At 34.3% G+C, this 18,999-nt stretch overlaps 2 protein-coding genes across 4 annotated transcripts; one reads left to right on the top strand and one right to left on the bottom strand.

Moving 5' to 3' along the window:
- Positions 1 to 1,300: 1,300 nt before the first annotated feature.
- Positions 1,301 to 7,517, top strand: LOC133879933 (uncharacterized). Of its 3 annotated transcripts, none has more exons than XM_062318754.1 (14): positions 1,301 to 1,449; positions 1,619 to 1,721; positions 2,023 to 2,162; positions 2,417 to 2,489; positions 3,082 to 3,156; positions 3,243 to 3,353; positions 3,502 to 3,544; positions 4,181 to 4,277; positions 4,766 to 4,868; positions 4,957 to 5,052; positions 5,215 to 5,247; positions 6,380 to 6,479; positions 7,085 to 7,169; positions 7,297 to 7,517. In XM_062318754.1, exons 2-14 carry the CDS (start codon positions 1,629 to 1,631, stop codon positions 7,412 to 7,414), a joined length of 1,167 nt encoding a protein of 388 aa, XP_062174738.1. In that variant the 5' UTR covers positions 1,301 to 1,449; positions 1,619 to 1,628; the 3' UTR covers positions 7,415 to 7,517. The 3 variants fall into 3 exon arrangements, with proteins under 3 accessions (XP_062174738.1, XP_062174739.1, XP_062174740.1); XM_062318755.1 differs by having other exon boundaries at positions 1,375 to 1,449; positions 1,554 to 1,721; XM_062318756.1 differs by lacking the exon at positions 1,301 to 1,449 and adding an exon at positions 1,483 to 1,505.
- A 2,270-nt stretch (positions 7,518 to 9,787) lies between these two features.
- On the bottom strand, positions 9,788 to 17,073 carry LOC133880703 (uncharacterized). The gene is made up of 9 exons (XM_062319695.1): positions 16,694 to 17,073; positions 16,027 to 16,128; positions 13,729 to 13,947; positions 12,969 to 13,027; positions 12,769 to 12,860; positions 12,537 to 12,649; positions 12,053 to 12,115; positions 10,856 to 10,932; positions 9,788 to 10,259 (listed from the first exon to the last, which is right to left on the bottom strand). The coding sequence occupies exons 1-9, from the start codon at positions 17,021 to 17,023 to the stop codon at positions 10,247 to 10,249; spliced, it is 1,068 nt and encodes a 355-aa protein (XP_062175679.1). The 5' UTR covers positions 17,024 to 17,073; the 3' UTR covers positions 9,788 to 10,246.
- Positions 17,074 to 18,999: the final 1,926 nt, after the last annotated feature.

Here is an 18,999-nt window from a genome sequence, read left to right as displayed (position 1 = left end):
AAAAATCATTTATCTTGAGGTTTACTTATTCGGAGCCCTCTTTTTATGTGACTGCTTGCATTACATGCAATTTGAACAACTAATTATACTCGATCTTGATATAATGAAAATATATAAATGAAATGGAAACATTAATAAGAGTTGAGGACTAAATGTATACATGAATAGATTTTATTGTTAGGATTTTGTTTTATTGCATTTAAACGTGATAAATATAGTGTTTCGTCATTTAATTTTTTTAAATTAGTACATTGTTAAATAAATAAAATAAAATATTAATCATAAAATAGTTCATTTCCATTTCAAGATCGGTCCTGAAAATGCTACCTGATAAGTACATTTTATTCATGGTTATTGCATGAATTGATTTATTTTTAAGTTTGGAGAATATCATCTTCAAAAGTAATTCTCAAATTGTAATATCTTAATAATACCATAAGCATATTTTTGCACGATGAAATCAGATGATGGGTCACCTGCAAGATAAGAAAACAATTATTAGAGTGTTACTGGTTTGGAGCAGCTTGAGAGTCTCATTTGTTTAAGTTAGTTGAGTATTCATAGAGAGAGTTTAGGGTTGAATGAGTTCTTATATATTTTGGGATGATTGACTCTCTTTTATATTAAACTCCTTGTTTAATTGCCATATGGTAGGCTTGTGGTTGTGCAATAGTGGTAGCTTTTTAGCCTTTCTAATGAATAGACATTTATGTTAATTCGGGCCAATGCCTTGAGCTCTAGGCTTATTTATGGTATCATCAGTTGCCAATTTTTTATTTGAAGTAAACTAAAAGCTTTCATTACGACCAATAGTAAGGGTCTGTTTGAGTTTGTGATTTAAAAATAGCGATTTTAAAATATGCGATTTAAAAAAAGTGATTTTTAAAAACGCAGTTAAGCGTTTGACAAAATTGCAATTTGACCTTTAAAATCGCAGGTTAACCTTTTAAAATACTGCGTTTTCAAAAAAGCACCACATTGCATGTGATTTGAATAAGCACTTTTTTGCGTTTTCAAATCGCAATTTTTTAAAAACGCAGTTCCCAAACGGTTCATTTTCTGAGATTTGATTTAAAATCGCACTTTTTCTTTACGAAATCGCAATCCCAAACGCCCATAAGATACAATTTGTTCAAAAGATACAATATCCATACTAAAAATGGATAAAAAAAAAAAATTCTATAAATACTAATGAGAAAAAAAAAAGCTGTCTAATTAAAAATGTTGGTTAAGATTATAAGAACTTTTTTAAAAAACGCTACTAATAGATGAATGGGCTGGGCGAGAGCGAGATTGGGCCTCAACATTTTCTTCCGTTGAGGTCATTATGGTCCGCAAATATCAAGCCCGGCCCAAATTACATTCTCAGGTTCATGCTTAGAGAGAGAGAGAGAGAGAGAGAGAGAGAGCTAGGGTTTTTCTCTAAAGCCCTAGACTGAGCAAATCAAGGTTCAATTTCTTCTTCTTCTTTTAAGGTTACTTTTTTGAAAAAAGAAATTATTTTGGTAATTAGAATTAACGATTTTCTTTGTCAATTCAATTGTGTATGTTAGTTAGGGAACGCTTTGGGCGAAAAGGCTTTTAACGTACATAAATTTGGTTCTTTGAATTTCTTAAGAGTTTTGAAAATGGGGTTACCTTCGAAGCGGTCGAAAGCGCAAGACAGCGACAGTGATTTCGAAGATTACGATGATGATGACATGGATAACGACAATCTAAGTGTGAGCAAAGATTTTTTAACAATCGTAGCTGGAATTTGATTAATTGCGTTTTTGTTTTGGGTTAACGTTCTATATATGATTCTTGTTAATTGATGATTTTTAAACAATAATCACTGGGATTTGATTGACATTGTTGTTGGGTTTGTGTGTTTGTCTTTGTTTTTGGGTTGATGTTCTATTTATGATTCTTGTTAATTGAGGATATTTTGACAATCATCTGGAATTTTATTAATATTGTAATTGGGTTTCGTTTTGTTTTTGGGTTAATGTTCTATTTATGATTCTTGTCAATTTTTTTTAGCATGAAGATGATGAAGATGAAGATGAAGATGAAGGAGAAGAAGGTGAAGAGGAAGAGGGAGATGAAGAGGGAGGTAGTGGAAGAGATGCGGAGATCGAAGAGCTTGAGAAAGAGTATGAGGGTCTTCAGCGACAGGAGATGTGAGACTCTTTTTGTTTGTCACATTGGTTATGCACTTGATTTTGTGTACTAATATAGAAAAATTGATTTGAGTTGCTGGATGCGAGTTTTAGATATGATTTTGATATCTTGGAGAACATGTCCAGAGTATTGGTGACAAACAGACGCTCAAATACACAACATGATATATAGACCGTCACTTGATGTCATACATATAAATGCATATCTGCTTATAAATGTCATTTTATTTATTTTGAGTTTTGATTTCATTCAGAGATATTTTAAAGGATTTGAAGCGTCACAAAGATGAAGATCTTCTTAAGGGTCAGGCTGTGAAAAACCAAAAGGTGTGGTTATTGTTTGTGTACTCCGAACCCTATTCTTAACCAGTAAATAGGTTTTACAGATTCAATAAATTATTTTCATTCCTTTGCTGTGTCATTTTTTCTTTGAAGTATGTGTTCTTCACTGTTAAAATACTAATTGCAGTTCTTTTAGGGTGAATTTGAGATTGTGATTTCGTAGACAATAAATGCGATTTTAAACCAAATCGCATAATATAAACCGTTTGGGAACTACGTTTTTAAAAATTGCGATTTGAAATCGCAGAAAATCAGCCTTTTCAATTTACAGGTAAGATGGTGTTTTTTTTTGAAAACGCAAAATTTTAAAGATTAATTCGCGATTTTAAAGGCTAAACTGTGATTTTTGCTAAACGTTTAACTGCGTTTTTAAAAATCATATTTTCAAATTGCACATTTTAAAATCATTATTTTAAATCGCAAACCCAAACGAACGCTTAATGATATTGTCAATTACTTATAAAAAAAAATTGCAGTCTTTGAAGTAATCATTTTAATCTGATTGACATGTATCGTTCCCGCATTTTTTATGAGTGTTATTAAACAATGGTACAATCCTTTCCCCTTTTTCCTTAAGGTTATCTGGGACAAAGCTCTGGAGTTCAGATTCTTACTTCAGAAAGCATTCTCAAGTTCAAATAGACTACCCCAGGTCTTTTGTGAAAGTCAACTCTGATTTAACTTGATTCTGGCCCTCTATTATATTCATAGTGGCTAAACATGATGGATTGTCTGTAGGATCCAGTTAGGTCTTCATTCTGTGATTCAGATGAGGGCGTCAATGCAGCATATTCAGATTTGATCACCTCATCTAAGAAGACCTTAGATTCTCTATTGGGACTACAAGAGGTAGGACTGTTCTAAAAATTTGTTTTGCCTACCTTGTGTTCATTCAGCTTCAAAAAATATGACCAACAGTTGATTTTGGTTTTGCTTGTATAAATTTGTTTATCACTCTATTTTATCTGTTCATCTTGTTGTACTTTTGTTGTGCCAGGCTTTGCTTGAGAAGAATCCTTCTATTGCTCAATCCACAGATGGTATGCACATGTTTTGTCTACATTTTATTATTCTATAAGCTTTCTACCAGCCACTGTTTATGAATTTTTTTTCCTATATTTTGGTAGATTCTTTTTCCTTTATCTCAAATTCCTTATTATATTTTCAACCACTCTCAGAGAGTTATAATCCTTTTACAAAGTCAGTAATTTTGAATTGAAAATTTACCAATCTACTATATAGTTCTCTTTTCAATATTTTCTGCCATATTGAACTTTAATCCTTTTCCTTTGTTTTTTTTTTTTCTTCTTTTTTAATGGGTACTGCTTTTGCAACTGTGAAACATAAAGCTAAGATAAATGGTGACCTGATTGTAAAACCAGCAATAGCTTGTCAGTTCAGCTAATGACTTTTTTATTGAATTAATGTCATGTATTACATTGATATAGTTTCAGGCACAAGAAGATAAACTTGTGGTTCATAAGTTTTAGAGAAATGCTACACAAACTCCCCACGTCAGGAAGTAAGCATTTGGGAGTGTAAACTTGGGAGTTTGTGTAGCATTTCTCTAAGTTTTATGATTTATGTGCATGATTACTGTTCAAGAAAGAACTACATATTTGCATTAAAAGTTATTGGTATGGTTTGATTATCCTAACACATTTTCTCTTCTCAAGGTAATTCTGGAAACTCATCCAATCATTCAGAAGCTTCTAAGAACTCGAATGCTGAAGGAGATGAAGATTGGTCACAGGTTTCTCAAATGCATATGAGGTACTATGGTCATCTTCTAGACTAGCCAATTTCCCTTAAATTAATTTCTGTTCTTCAATAGTATGTATTGAATATCCCATCTTATGTTGTTAAATGCTATGGAGGTTTGTGGTGAATATATCTTATTTGTGATGTGGATATATTATAGAGATTGAAATCTACAGGAGGATAGTCCTGGTACTGCAGCAAAATTTTCTATCAGTTAAAGCAATAGTTCTCTCTCTCTCTCTCTCTGAAAAAAACCCGAAATCCACTTCCCTATTTTAATCTTAGTATTGAAGTATTCTTACTTCATTGAAAGTAGTGTTTATATATATCCTTATATATACACATCTCATGGTTTGCAACTTCCCATGCATGCTTTATTGCATTTTAGTTTTGTTGCATATTACCTTTAATCTTTGCAAGCATTAAAAACCTTCTAGTGCAATTAATTTCTTAATGGGCAATTTGACTTAACTGAGACTACTCATGTTTGTATCTTATAGAATAGCTTCCTTCAGAGACAAAGCAATAGATAAATGGCAGAGGAAGACACAGGTGACAACTGGTGCTGCTGCTATTAAAGGCAAGTTGCAAGCTTTTAATCAGGTTAGGCTCTGTGACTGGACTGACAACATGCCATATAAGACGCATAACATATTAACATGCTCACTAAATTCTCCTTTTCCAATCACAGAATATTAGTCAGCAAGTTGCTGCTTATATGAGAGATCCAAGTAGAATGGTCAAGCAGATGCAACTGAGGAGATCAACAGTCAGCATATTTGGGAGTGTAAGATTTTCTTCTTTATTCATGTGACTGTTAAGAGAGAATACATATTTACATTCACATGAAGGCCTCACACACATGTAGAATAAACTGGACAAGGTATTCATAATATGCTAGCCTTTTTGACATTTGTGCATATTCTAATACCTGACATATTGATGGCAGGGTTCTGAGGGGGAGGGAAATGCTGGGGGAGAGGTAATCTACTTTTATGTATTTACTTGAATTCATTATATGGCGTTCGTTTTAATTTCTAGGACCCCACTTGAGAGTGGAAGTTGCCAAATACTCTAAAAGTAAATCTTTCTCCTTGGTGTGCTTGTATGTCTAACAGATTGCAAGTTGTCCCATTCCATTGCATTGCTTATGAGAGTACAATTTGTTGTTTGGAATGGTCCATCATGTAAAATATTAAGCTTCAATCTTTGCAATAGTCCACTCTGGTGGGTGGATCTGTGTTATCTAATCTAGGTACATTGAAAAGTTCCATCTCCTTTGTATGCGCTTTTTGGGCATTTTGTTATGGTGGAAAAAACAAGATATTTTGTTCTAAGCAATTCAAACAGAAGTTGGTGCTGGTGGTACTCTCTGTACAAAAAGTAGCATTTGCCTGGGAGCCAAATATAAATTCTACATTTAGAGGAAAAAAAGAAGACATGGAGCAGGTTTTGTCAAACTGTTAGATTTTGTAAAGTTTTATTTTGAAAGATCATGGAAATTAAATTGATCATAAAATTCAGAAATATGATAATCTAAAATCTATTTGATAAGATCAGCTTTGGTGACAGCTTCAACTTTATTCCATGGTCTTATGTTGGATAATGGGTTTTGTTGCCTGAACTACTATGCAACAATGATCTTGTTCTATCTTTGTGTGAAGAACACCTTAAAGGCTCTGTTTGACATGATGGCAATCATATTGATATTAGATATAAAAAAAAAAATTGATATTAGATATGTTGCTACTAAATTTTATTTTATAGATAGCTTATTTATATATAAGAAATCAAATAAATGAGAATCGTGTTTGTAAACTTGGAGATATAGGAGAAGAAAATGCATGGTATCCTGTGTAAAGTATGACCAACTTCCTCTTTGAACCAATTCTTTTACTTATGGTGATCCTGACGCCTGGATGACTAAAAATTCCACCGCATTACTGAATGATGAGCGCCATATTAGATATGATGCAGTCTTACTTAGGCATGACAAATAAAATGAGATATTTCTTTTAAGATCGAGAGAGAGGATGTTATTCTGAGTAAAATTATTGAAGTTATGTTTGTTCCATCACAATTTGATGTTTATTAAATCCTAATGCTTTGATTAGGAAGTACAAGCTGATGGTGACCCTGAACTTCTCGATGACTCTGAATTTTACCAGCAATTACTGAAGGAATTCTTTGAGACGATTGACCCGACATCATCTGGTAAAAATATTGTGGCAGCTTCTAATTTGTATATCCATGTTTTCTGCAATTGGGACCCAGTCTATGAGATTCTATAGTGTAAAAATACCAAATAAGTTTGATTGTGTATTTGAATTGTGAAATCAAGTTCTTCTGTTTTTTTTTTTTTTCTTTTAAAAATCCAAAAGAGAATTAAAAAAATAAAAAATAAAAAATAAAGGAAGAAGATTTTGCTTCTATATCATGAATCATGCTAGGTATTCCAGTTATAGCACTGCTTCGGATATGAAGATGGATGGATGGGGCATAACTGCCTGAAACCTTACCCTCTTGTCCTTCCATTGAATTCAAGGGATTTCAATGACAAGGACAATATCATTTAATATCTATATCTATGAATCTTACAATTGGTTTTCTGGAACTGACACTTTATAGTCTAGACGAAAGTAGACTTGCAGCTCACAATTTCTTTGTATTTTACTGTTTGAGCTTGGTTTTTGGGGAAGGGCAGTTGCATACTTGTCCCATAGTTCAAAGAAAAAGTAAAAATGTAAAGAGACGATTGCTGGCTAGACAATCAGTGACTGACTCCTTGATTTTGACATTTCCAATTCAATGCTACACAGAGACAGCATTTTATGCTTTGAAAAGGTTGCAAACTAAGAAGAGAAAGATAGTCGATCGGCGTGCATCAAAGAGTCGCAAGATAAGGTAAGTTAATCGTTCATAACCCCCCGCGAAAATTTTCCTACTTTGAGTTGCTGTCAAGTAATTTGGTAAACTTAACACATATCTGAATATATTTTCCATATTTCTCTCCTGCATTATGATTTTGCAGGTATCAAGTTCATGAAAAGATTGTCAATTTCATGGCTCCTCTGCCTTGTGATCTTCCTCCTCTGGCTCCTAAATTATTTGAGAACTTGTTTGGGTTAAAGACCCAAAATTCTAGTTAGTACTGATGCAAAGTTGAGCAATTTTGTAATATTAGTTGACATAATTTTTTGTTTTTCATATTGTTGACTTGACGCTTGATATATGTGATATGGTTACCCCCCACTCCATCACAAATTCTAACCCATCCTTGTGGGATGTATAATATCCCTAAACCCATTTCTAAAACCTTCCTCAAAGCAACCCTCCAACATGTTTGTTTCTTACTTTAACCTCCGGAAATTGGATTTTTCAGCATTATACGAGGAAGAAATGATTTTTGTACAACCATAAACAACTTCTGTCTAACTTTGCTTATGTGGTAGTTTTTTTATTTTTTATTTTCAAAAAAATGACCTAACATTTTTCTTCTACCGTGGTTAATCATTCTTTTGAAAAAAAAAACAAAAAAAAAAAACTGTCACATAGGAAAAGTTGTACTGGAATTATGTCTATAGTTATAGAACAATCATTTCTTAATAAGAAGTTCTCATAGATTATTGTAGATGCCATTCTTTTATTAAATGACAAATAATTATATCTGTAATAAATGTGTGAGCATCTTTTTTGATTTAACAGCTTTGTCATCAATGGGATAAAAGCTTATAATGCAAAGAAGTGGACAAAAAAGGCATTCAATATTAGAAATGCATGCTCTCTTAATTTGATTAGAAAATTACATGTTTTAAAAAAAAATATTTATTTTATAGACGGAATTGAAATAATTTTTTTCAATCTAATTTGGACAAAATCTTTATCCAAGAAAAAAATAAGGGCTAGAGTTGACAGGGAGACTAAAATCTGCATAGCTAGGGGGTGGACCTAAGTGTAAGCTTCAAGTGTACCAAAACTTACAAATTTTTTATAAGGGAAACCCCCAAAAATTAATTCTCTCCACAAAAGTCTCTCTCTCTTTTTTTATTTTTTATTTTTATTTTTTTATTTTTAGTTTTGCTCCCACATCAAAATGTCTGGTTGGCCTAAATTATATTTTACGGATCTAATAATAGCATATATGTTACTGCATCATTTAAATTTTTTAAATGACGTGACAACACGTACACTGTTAATTGCAACAAAATAAAATTTAGACCATAAAATAATTCATTTCCATTCCATGAAATGTAGATCGATGTGATATGTATTCAGGACTCAGGAGGTTAAGATGACTTTGCTTGCAACAAAGGTAGAGCATACTGTGTGTTTTAAAAATAAGTGAACCGCATCTTCTTTGTTTAGTGGATGCATTTCCATTTCTTTTCTTCATTTTGTGATTGTTGTTCCTATGAGCGATCTTGACCTCCATAATCCTCCCCCTTTCTTTTGTTCCTCTTTCTTTTCCTTCTTCTTCCTCTCCTTTTTTAAAAAAAAAAAAAAAAAAAAATCTTCTCTAATATTTCTTGGTAATCAATTGAAAGGAGATATATCCTAATTAAGAGTAATTCTAAAAGGAAAACTCATATCGTCCTAAATTTGATGTGACTTTTAAAATCATCATTAAATGTGTGATAGATCATTATTGAATTTTGATAAAATGGTAATTTTAAAAGCCACATCAATTTTGAAAAAACTCAAAGAGGACATGAGTCCTCCTCGTAGTATTACTCCCTAATTGAAGCAAGTATCTTCAAGTAGACTCCAATCCACAACTTTTGGGCAAGGAAAGTTCGTACTAAAATTAAACCCTTTAAGCTGCATAAAATCTTTCAAAGGAAATGATTTTTTTTAGTTCAAATTATAGCCGGAAGTTCTTTTGCCCATCCAAACCCTGGTCCTAGCCCCGAGCACCTCATATAAAAGAGATTTATATTATAAACCAACAAAGAGAAATACTACACACTTTCACTTTCATATTCTCAATGTGACATTGAAAATTACCATTAAATCCAAAATTTAATAATAATCTATTCAAAATCTAATGGTTTTCAATGCCATGCCAATAAACATGCACTTGAAAGCGTGGAAATAAAAATAGGAGTAACATTTCTCAAGCTTGAAATAGGATCATTTTCGTTTGAAGGGAAATGGATAGAGCCATTTCATGATTAATATTAAATTTTACAAAAATAGTGGTAGATATATTGTCACATTATTTTAAAATTTTGGTGGCACTATATACACCATTATATGCAACAAAACAAAATTAACTATGAAATAACTCTATTTCAAGAATCCTGGCAAAACTTGCCCTCCAAAACCATTTATGGATGAGATTATATTTCATTCAATCACATCAAATTCTTAAAATTAAGTCATTTTATTAGTCTTCTCAAAGGTTGAGACACAAAACACAGTCATTTTCGCATTCTAACACATGTAGAGAATACAAAACACAATCAGCCCCATCTTTAATCAATTTTATGGTTAGTATTTAAAGTTAACAATATGCTATTAAATATTTTAAAAGACGTGCCAACATTCACATTATGTATATAGTTAGATACACAAAACTACCATGAAATGGAGAGGGTCCTATTTCCCTAATCCCATCGGTCAAGCAAAGAGAGAAAATTGGACTCACCAAGAAAAGCCATCAAGTAGCACAAAGCATTGCATGTGAACTGTAATTAGTATTAATCAAACAGAACTAAATTATAGTGGATAACGTGTCATTGGAGTCGAGTAATCACACACCAACCTCATTCCTATGCACACCCTAGATTTGTCGGATGAAAACACCTTGATATTCAACTCTCTTTTTGTAGCCAACCATCACTGTTGCATCGAAAGAGAACAAGCCACCAAAACTGACGAAGACTAATGAAACACTAAAGAGACGGTTGGGATTCAACCAGGAACATAAATTAATGTAGCTATTGAACAACTGGTACGATATCTTTGATGTTTCATCTTCATCAGCTCTGCAAACTGAGAAAACAGGTCTATTAGCTTTTTCAATGGGCCAAAACAATGCAGATCAAGTGCAATCATTTTTAATAGCAAGGCAGTTTGCAAATAAGTTTCACAGTTCTGTTCTTCAGTGCATCTTTTATTATTCTGTAGTGTGAAACTAGTAGGAGCATGAATCACATCCATGAATTGGGATTCACAACAATTAGCTGACCAAAATTGTTTGTGAGAGAGCTCATGTGGAACCCATCTGCCCGAAATTATTTGGGCAGATAGGTCCAACTTGGACTCTCTTACAATAGCTGCCTAAATTGTTAGTAATTTAACCAAATCGTGACTCACGGAGCCATATAAGACCTGAACAGCAATATAACAAGAAATGTCCAAAATTACACCTAGTACACAGCATACGTTTAAATTACATGACAGATATCATAACCAGGTAACGTCAGCAATCATCATCTTGTGATTGCATCAACTGTCCCATCAAGAGCTACAAGAGTCTAGATGTCAACAAATGAAAGAAGACCAGCTCTTTAAATTATGTAATATGCTAAATCACACCTAACAACCAAATGGAAGAAAAAGTAACTATGGAAAAGCAGGATATTTACGCTGACTGTTGAGCACTGGCTGCTTGTATCAACTGAGAATATATGTACTCGTCTACCCTCTGCTTTGCCAATGCTACCTGTTAAGCATCCAAAAGTTTCGAAAAAAAAAATGAGAAACTAGATTATACATTTCCATATTCGATATGAAAAAGAAAAAAGAAAAAAAAAATCAATCAGCATCTTAATTTCTCCCCCCCCCCCCCCCCCCCAACAATATATCAAATATTAGCTACATTTTTGTATTACATGCAGCATTTTTTTTTATTTATTTTTAGTATATTACAAGAATCGATTAATCAACAATAGAACACTTAACCAACAACGCAAGTTCTCAGTGGTCTATTTGCCCCCTTGAAAACAACTGCAAAAAATCCTCTTGCAACTCAAACTATTATCAAAGAACACTTTTTTTTATCAGAAAAGGGAATAATTTTCTGAACCTTTCTTAGTCCTTGAGAAAATGGATTATCCTTCTGCATAGGATATGAAAAAGAAATCATAATTCATATGTAAAAGGGAAACCCTTTCAACATAAGAAACCGTGTGGATGAGAGAAGATTCAATCCTTTCGTCAGATATCTTTGATTGACTTACTTTCTTAAAATATCTCTCTTTTTCCACAGCAAAAAATCTAGTTCTTTTTTATGACAATGAACCTCTCCAAGGCAGGACCACTTCGTGTACCCATCTCAGTCAGGTAAACTTCGGACCCGTGTAAAGCGCCCCCTTTATACGGATCGGGTAATACTCCGGCTTCGCCGGTAAGCTGGCCCCAAGAAATTGTTTGCACCCAAAGGGTTTCAAACCTTAAACTAGCAAAAAATCTAGTTCTTAAGGGGGGTTTGAGACAAAGAAAGAGATAAACTTGGGATCAATGTGCAATTAAAATAATATAATAAGGAACCAATCAATTAAAAGATAAGAAAAACTGTTTGAAGAATTTTTCAAATTGGAGGGCAGATGGCTATCCTTTGGCACTAAGGTCCACCCATGGCTACCAGTAGGCATAGGAAGCGGCTGCACCATTAGGAAGCCCAGGCCCTAACCCATGCTGTACATAACATTGGGATGCCTTTGACAATGTCGTTTCTTTTTTGGATCACCTTTTGTGATGGTATTAGGTAGAGTACCTAAGAATTTTTTGGATCACCATTAACTAGTAATTATCATATCCAAAAAGAAAAAAAAATGGATTACCTGTTGAGCGCTACCACCGAATTGAATTTGTCTATGTTTTTGTTCACCTTTCCCACCATAAACCTACAAAATTAGAAAACCGTAGATGTTGAAACAAATGCAAAAGTCCTCTATAAGTTGTTTTTTGTTTTATTCTAAAGAAGAAGAATAATAAAGAAAAAAGAAGGTACATTATATATAAGCACATCTCATATATATCACTAGCAATATGTAAGCATGAACTATTCCATATACTAAAAAATTATTTGTAATGGTTGGAATTGGGTAAACCTCAAAACTTGAAACCAATAAATAACAAAAGGTCCTCAAATCAAGTAGAGATATTTCTATTAGCCAAGATTTGGTTTGAAGCAATGGTTAGTACGTCTTCAACAGAAACCGCAAGCAGTAACTTGTTGCTCTCGCACATTCCTAACAGATCTATGGACAATGTGCAGCTTAAGGATTAAAAGCTCACAACCTTAAGAATTTAAGATCTGCCTACCTTGATCATTGCTCCAGACTCATTTCTGATCCTTGATATGTTGGAGCCGCACCTGCCGATCAACCCACCAACCAGTGTTTCCGATATCATCATCTCAAAGGTTACATAATCAGCTGCAAGATTGGTTGTCCTAAAGATGATGTCGTTATGTCAAGATATTAAAAACTTCGATAGAACTGTAAGCATGGCAGTTGAACCACAAAGTCATTTGATATGGAAAAATATTAATAACCTGAAGTTGGGTCTATGGATGGTTGGGTTGGTCTGATTGCTGCATAATTGTATGCTGGGCTAATAGAAATCACTTGTCGTGGTGGGTTTTCCCTAAATTACATGGAATTGATAATGATTATACAAATTAATTTCCAAAAAAAGCAGTCTGAATAAAAATCTAAAAGATGAAGTACTGCTGATCAGAATTCAGAGTAAGACCTTAGTTGAGAACCAATCTCCTCCAAAGCCTTCAATACCGCAGGAACATCACCTGATATCTGAGTTTAATATGAATCTTAATCATTATTCGTTATTAGTGGTAGAAAGAAACAAACGAGGCATAACTAGGCATGAATAAGATATAGCAAATTATAATTTCATTATCGAAAAAAATAAAATTCATATACATTCAAAATGAAATTCATATACTTTAATAACTAAACCTCTTAAACTCTAGTGACATGCTACACCACATTAGAAATCTTCCCGTGGACAACTTTGAAAAGTCCTTTAAGTACTGTTTCTTGACCTGTATTACGTCAAAACAATGGAGAATAACCATACACCAAAATGGGTACACTATCTGGAAATGTTTAACTGCAATCTGGTGTCATTCTCCAGCAGAGGTCTAAGTATATTTAAAAGTCACACCCAGAAAGAGTTATATAATTTACTAACCCTCAATCTCTCACTGCCTTTCATGCTTATTGGGCCCAATTCATAATACAACCCCCCCCCCTCCCCCCCCCCACCCCCTCAAAAAAAAAAAAAAAGGGTCCCAAACTTGATTTCCTGAATCAGTGCAGAATAATTATACCATGTAAAGGAGAAGATGATATTACAGGCAGGAATAAGAAACTGCTCCAAAACAATTGCACGAGTTGCTTGATAAGTATCAAAATTAAACAACAGACTACTTTGATTTAACACTAAGGGCATCATTTTAGTTCCGTTTAGCATTATCAGCAGACAAGCTCACCTGAACCACCCGATCAGATTCATGAGCAGACGCACACAAAGGCAACTGATTCTGAGCAAGAACTGTAATAGTAGCACCACAGGAATTCCTCAATTTCTCAATGTTTTGACCAGACATCCCAATCAAACAACCTGCTTGGGACCCAGCAATCAAAAGCCTTATTGTATTGGCAGCCACATGTCCTGCAGCAACTTTTGTCTCTGTACTACTATCATCTTCCTGTTACAAGGAAAATCATTTATTTAATCAGTGCCAGCACAGTATAAAAAACGCTTTGACAGACAGTTTTTTGATAACTTTGAAAACTCAAGCCCGCAGGTCTTCCAGTTCTTAACTTAGCAACAGTGGTTGTGGACACAGCAAGTACAAACAATGAAAGCCACTTCCTAAAAATTAAGATGCTTCTCTATCTAAGACAATACAATGTTCCTAACACTTTCATCCATTATCCCATGTGAACATAAATCCAAGGTCTGCTGGAATGCGATGGATACTATTCCAGAATATATTTTTTTTTTCTTTTGAAAAGTAATTCAATCTTTTTAGAAAGCGCATATGTGACACCCCAAAAAATTAGTCTCACATGGAAAAAATGATTTTTTCACATGGAATAGGTGGATTACAAAGGAGCTTATGTGTGCTAAGTCCCATATTGGTTCCTTATTAGGTGGGACTGGACTTTATAAGTGATTTTAGGAAGCTCCAATTGCAACTTGACTAGCCCTTTTAAAGTGATCTCACAAATGTGGTTAGCGTTTTCACTGGGTTGTTACAACAGAAGGGTGCAATCCAAGTACACAAGGAGTATACATGAGAGACTATTCAAGAATATACTCATCCATCAATTTATAAATAATCTGTTGAGAGACTATTCAAGAATATACTCATCCATCAATTTCTTACTGTTATTATGATTAAGTACCTAGTAGTTTCTCTTGTACATTTCTTGTGAACTGGGGGCGCCTTACGCTTTTAATGATATTTCGACTACACACACACACACACACACACACATTTACTTCTACTAGCTAGGTAGTTTCTCTTGTATACTTTCTGTGTACCTGGGGGCGTCTTATTCTCTTGTATACTTGTGTACCTAGAGGTACCTTACGCTTTTAATGATATTTTGATTACTTATCAAATATATATATATATATATATATATATATATATATATATATATATATATATATTAAGTAACTTTACGCAAACAACAGGGAAACTGGAATTTGAAGGCATGACACAACATGTTGCACATAGGAAGGATCACAACAGCAAATATAGAGTTCTGACATAGCAAGAATCTAGGAACAAGAAAATAGTTGGTTGTTGCCTACTACAAGAAAATAGCTTTAGCAAGGGCAAGTCTTCGATCTAAGTGCTTCAAACTTTCACTATTAGTTTGCAGAAAGACAGTTCCATAATCCTACTAAGAAAAACATCATTGATGATATATGCATTCACATCAATGCAGTCAGATCCAAACCTACATGATTTCTCAGTGATGACATGCACCAAAGTGAATACACCACCTTGGAGACTGACTGGCTGGCCACCTAAGTGAGATCACAGTATTCATTGGTCCACCAGATTTAAGGTCCGTTTGGGTTTGTGATTTTAGAATATGCGATTTGAAAAAATAATTTTTAAAAACGCAATTAAGCGTTTGAAAAAATCACAGTTTGGCCTTTAAAATCACAGGTTAACCTTTAAATTTCTACGTTTTCAAAAAAACACCAACTTTACCTACGATTTGAAAAATCAGATTTTTTGCGTTTTCAAATTGCAATTTTTTAAAAACGCAATTTTCAAACGATTTGGTTTAAAATCGCACATTTTGTTTATGAAATCGCAATCCCAAACGCACACTTAGTGTTTGTGATACATCATACATGCTTAAGCTCCTTGTACCATTGAATTCTATTCCAACAAATTTTTGGTAGTAGAGATTATGTCTAGAATAAGAATCTAACTAAAACCACTTTCCCAGTGATAATGCAGTATTTTTCATTGGTAAAACACATGTCAATAACCAAATAAATTAAGGAGCCACTTAAGAAAAGGCCAGAAAAATAGATTAACCACATCAAGCTCTATGCACATTGTCGAGAAAGGAAAAGTACATAATACTACTTATAGAAAAGCACTCCCATGCATCAACCTCAAATAAAATTGAGGGCAGATACAATAATTATTGACAGCAAATGTTGAGAACCCACCACAGAATTGCAATTAATCAAGTTAAAACAATATTTTGGATAAAGATTATTCAAGTTGAGTCACCACAAAACACATCACCTTTAGTATTAGACTGGCGATTTGCTGGAGTGCATTCTCCGCATCAGAAAATGCGTTGTCGCTGTCTTTAGAACTTATAATAATTACACGCTCCTCATGTCGCTGCAAAACATAATACAGATTTATTATTAAATGCCACAGCCGGACAACTCTAATCATCTAATTTGGTTGTTTAAAACTCCGCCTTCAATTCCAAAAGGAAGAAAAAGACATTTTGGCAATTCCTCAGCTCAGCGAGTGGCTAATGTTGCATTTTACAAGTTCTCCATCAACCTTATGAAGCATAATGCTACTAATGTTGAGAATAACAATTATAAGCAATAGAACATTAAAAAAATGCTACAAAACATAAATGATCACAAATAGCCATGCTTTGCCAAAATGCAATACCACAAACTAGAGTCTCCAATAGTCAGGTAAAGGTGCTTAACCTCTATCAAAATCTCAACATTTCCACAGAATTCACCACAAAACAACAATTCTAGGTTACAAGTTACGAGCTTTCACTTCAATTTATAAACCATATACAAACCATTATTTTTTGATAAGTAAAAAACATTATTGTTTTCAACTTTTTCCTTTTCTCTAATTCCCTCAGAAGCCTAAGCTGAACACACTAAAATTCAAAAAACATAAGTAGCAAAAATCAAGAAGAATCAAAACTTACAGCGATAGCATCGGCGATTTTGATAGTGGCTTTGGAGTCTTCGCGAATCTTCTGGATTCGGCAGCCTTCCTTGCCGATTACCTTCCCGATCTGTCTCCAAGGCACCACCACTCTGAACAGCACGTCCTGCGCCAACTTCGCGCGCCGCTTCGCCGCCGACTCCTCCCCCGCCGCCGCCGCCGCCCATGGAAGCTCGTCCTCTCGGCGGCGCTTCAGGGTAGAGGACTGTCCGGGTTCGGATCCAAGTATGGGCACGGGCACGGGTACCGGTACCGGTACGGTAGGGTACACCATGTGGTGGTTCATAGGGATTTGGCCTGGTTGAGCCATTGTTAGGTGTGTTCGATGAGAGACAGAAAGAGGCTTTGAAGAATAGTAGGCGAAGGAAATTTGTAAAGCTTTTGATTCGACTGAATTTACGGCTGTGCCCTCGTCAGTTGCCTAATGAGAAATTCTAGTCACTTCCTAGTGTACTCCCAATAAAGACTCGCTCTTTCACGTGTGTTAGTGAAAATTATTATTAAATTTTAATATGGCGATAAAAATTTTATTTATTAAAAATTTAATTATAATTTTTATTGTTACGTTAAAAAATATACATTTAAAAATACACTTTAAAAGTGCACTAGTCATGTAGCATGCATGGCTCTTAACCAATACATGCACACACGAAAGAAATACGTGTAATGTTACATTTCACACTTATTTATTACATTCATTTTATACCAACTGATAAAATGTATTTTAAGTGATTTTACATGTCAATCATTTTTTTAAAAACAATTACTTAAAATAATTTACATGTAAAATAAGTGTGATAAATATATGTAAAATAATAAATATAATTAAAATGGTCTTCAATGATTATGGACAAAAATTTTCCACCCTACAACCTTTTTTTTTTTTTTTTTTTTTTTTTTTTTAAGAAGCTCTCCAACAAGTGTGTTCGCCGGAGGGGAGGCTTTTTTTCCCCTCCTGGCGCTGGTCTTCCACCTAGTCCTTATGACCTACTGTGACTTTTGTTCACCCCACTGGTTCTCAGTGGTGGGTGCTGTTGTTCTCCCAACTTCTGGGTTGTGGAGCTTTTGTTTCTCCCAGCCAAATCCGATGGAGGTAGCTGTTCTCCTAGCTGTTGGGGCTCTGGAGTTTATTTTATTTGTTATGTTTCTTGTGGTTTTCTTTTGGCAGAAGCATTTCGTTTGAGACGTCCATGGGGAGTGACCGTTCATGTTTTTTCCGGCCACTTTTCAATCTAGATCTACGTTGATACGCCAGAAATCTTGCGACACGCCCCTTTCAAAGTTGTGCGCCGTTAGTTTCCGTTTCCGCCGCTGCAACTTTTGGTCATGTTGGACCTCCACGCTCGGAGCGTGGCTTGCACGTGCCGAGGATGGGGCTTGCGTGAGGGTCACGCCTCATTTTTTCCGGCCTGGTTGCTGGTGCTTTTGGGATGGCCGGTGCTCGACAGCAAAAGGGGAGTCCCGGGGGCAGCGCGTGTTAATCACGCGGCGACATCGAGAGTTTTGTCTTCTCTATGCCGGCTCTGAAGTTGTGTTTTCTGCTAGTTTTTTTACAGTTTATCTTTGTAATTTTCAGACATTATAGGGATCTATCTGATGGCCTAGATGCTAGATCTGCTTCTCTTTAGTTGTTTTGGTTGTGCTTCATTGTCAAGAGAGGCTTAGTGTTTTCTTCTTGTAATGTTTGTTTATTATTTGGATAGCTGTAGTTTTTTGTATATTTTTGTTTTTGGTCACAGTCTACCGTTAGTAGTTACTTTAAGTTGAGATTTTCCTGACTTAGTGGGTGGAGATTCTTCATCTCTAGTCACTGAAACGGCCTATGGGCAGTGATTTAGCATTCGGGCTTTGATGTAGCCTTCGGTGCTGATGTATGACCTTTGGTCATTTGTACTCTCTCTAGGACTTGTTTCGATAGTAATGAAGGTGATATTTTCTTGTGTTAAAAAAAAGAAAAAGAAAAAGAAAAAGACTACGTGATAGATTTGAAAGTTTTAATAAACTGTTTCCTCTTACTCAATTTGAAAAAAAATTATTACAATATTTATATGATTTTTTTGGTACTGTTCATTATATATATATATATCTCTGTGGTTTTCATTTTCCACTTTGAAGTTTGAAGCATATTTTACTTTATCCATGAAATATAAAAGGACTCTTCGAAGTTTTAGGAGAGTCAAAGTCTTTTTTAAGAACTGTTGAAAAATACATTATGTGATTAGAGAATAATAATAATAATAATAATGTGTATATGAAAAAATAATGATAATAGTGAGAATTATAACT

This window comes from Alnus glutinosa, chromosome 10 (assembly GCF_958979055.1).
Source record: "Alnus glutinosa chromosome 10, dhAlnGlut1.1, whole genome shotgun sequence".
NCBI lineage: Eukaryota > Viridiplantae > Streptophyta > Magnoliopsida > Fagales > Betulaceae > Alnus > Alnus glutinosa.
The sequence above is the reverse complement of the archived record's forward strand: the minus strand, read 5'-3'. Positions and strand labels throughout refer to the sequence as shown.

Bases quoted from the DNA above. Each gene is read 5' to 3' on its own strand.
- LOC133880703 (XM_062319695.1), bottom strand. From the start codon at position 17,023: ATGGCTCAACCAGGCCAAATCCCTATGAACCACCACATGGTGTACCCT. The intron at 12,861-12,968 runs GTCTTACTCTGA...CATGTAATTTAG, and splicing joins GAGATTGGTTCTCAACTAAG to GGAAAACCCACCACGACAAG. The intron at 12,650-12,768 runs GTTATTAATATT...CCAATCTTGCAG, and splicing joins ATCCATAGACCCAACTTCAG to CTGATTATGTAACCTTTGAG.
- LOC133879933 (XM_062318754.1), top strand. From the start codon at position 1,629: ATGGGGTTACCTTCGAAGCGGTCGAAAGCGCAAGACAGCGACAGTGAT. The intron at 5,248-6,379 runs GTAATCTACTTT...TGCTTTGATTAG, and splicing joins AGGGAAATGCTGGGGGAGAG to GAAGTACAAGCTGATGGTGA. The intron at 7,170-7,296 runs GTAAGTTAATCG...ATGATTTTGCAG, and splicing joins TCAAAGAGTCGCAAGATAAG to GTATCAAGTTCATGAAAAGA.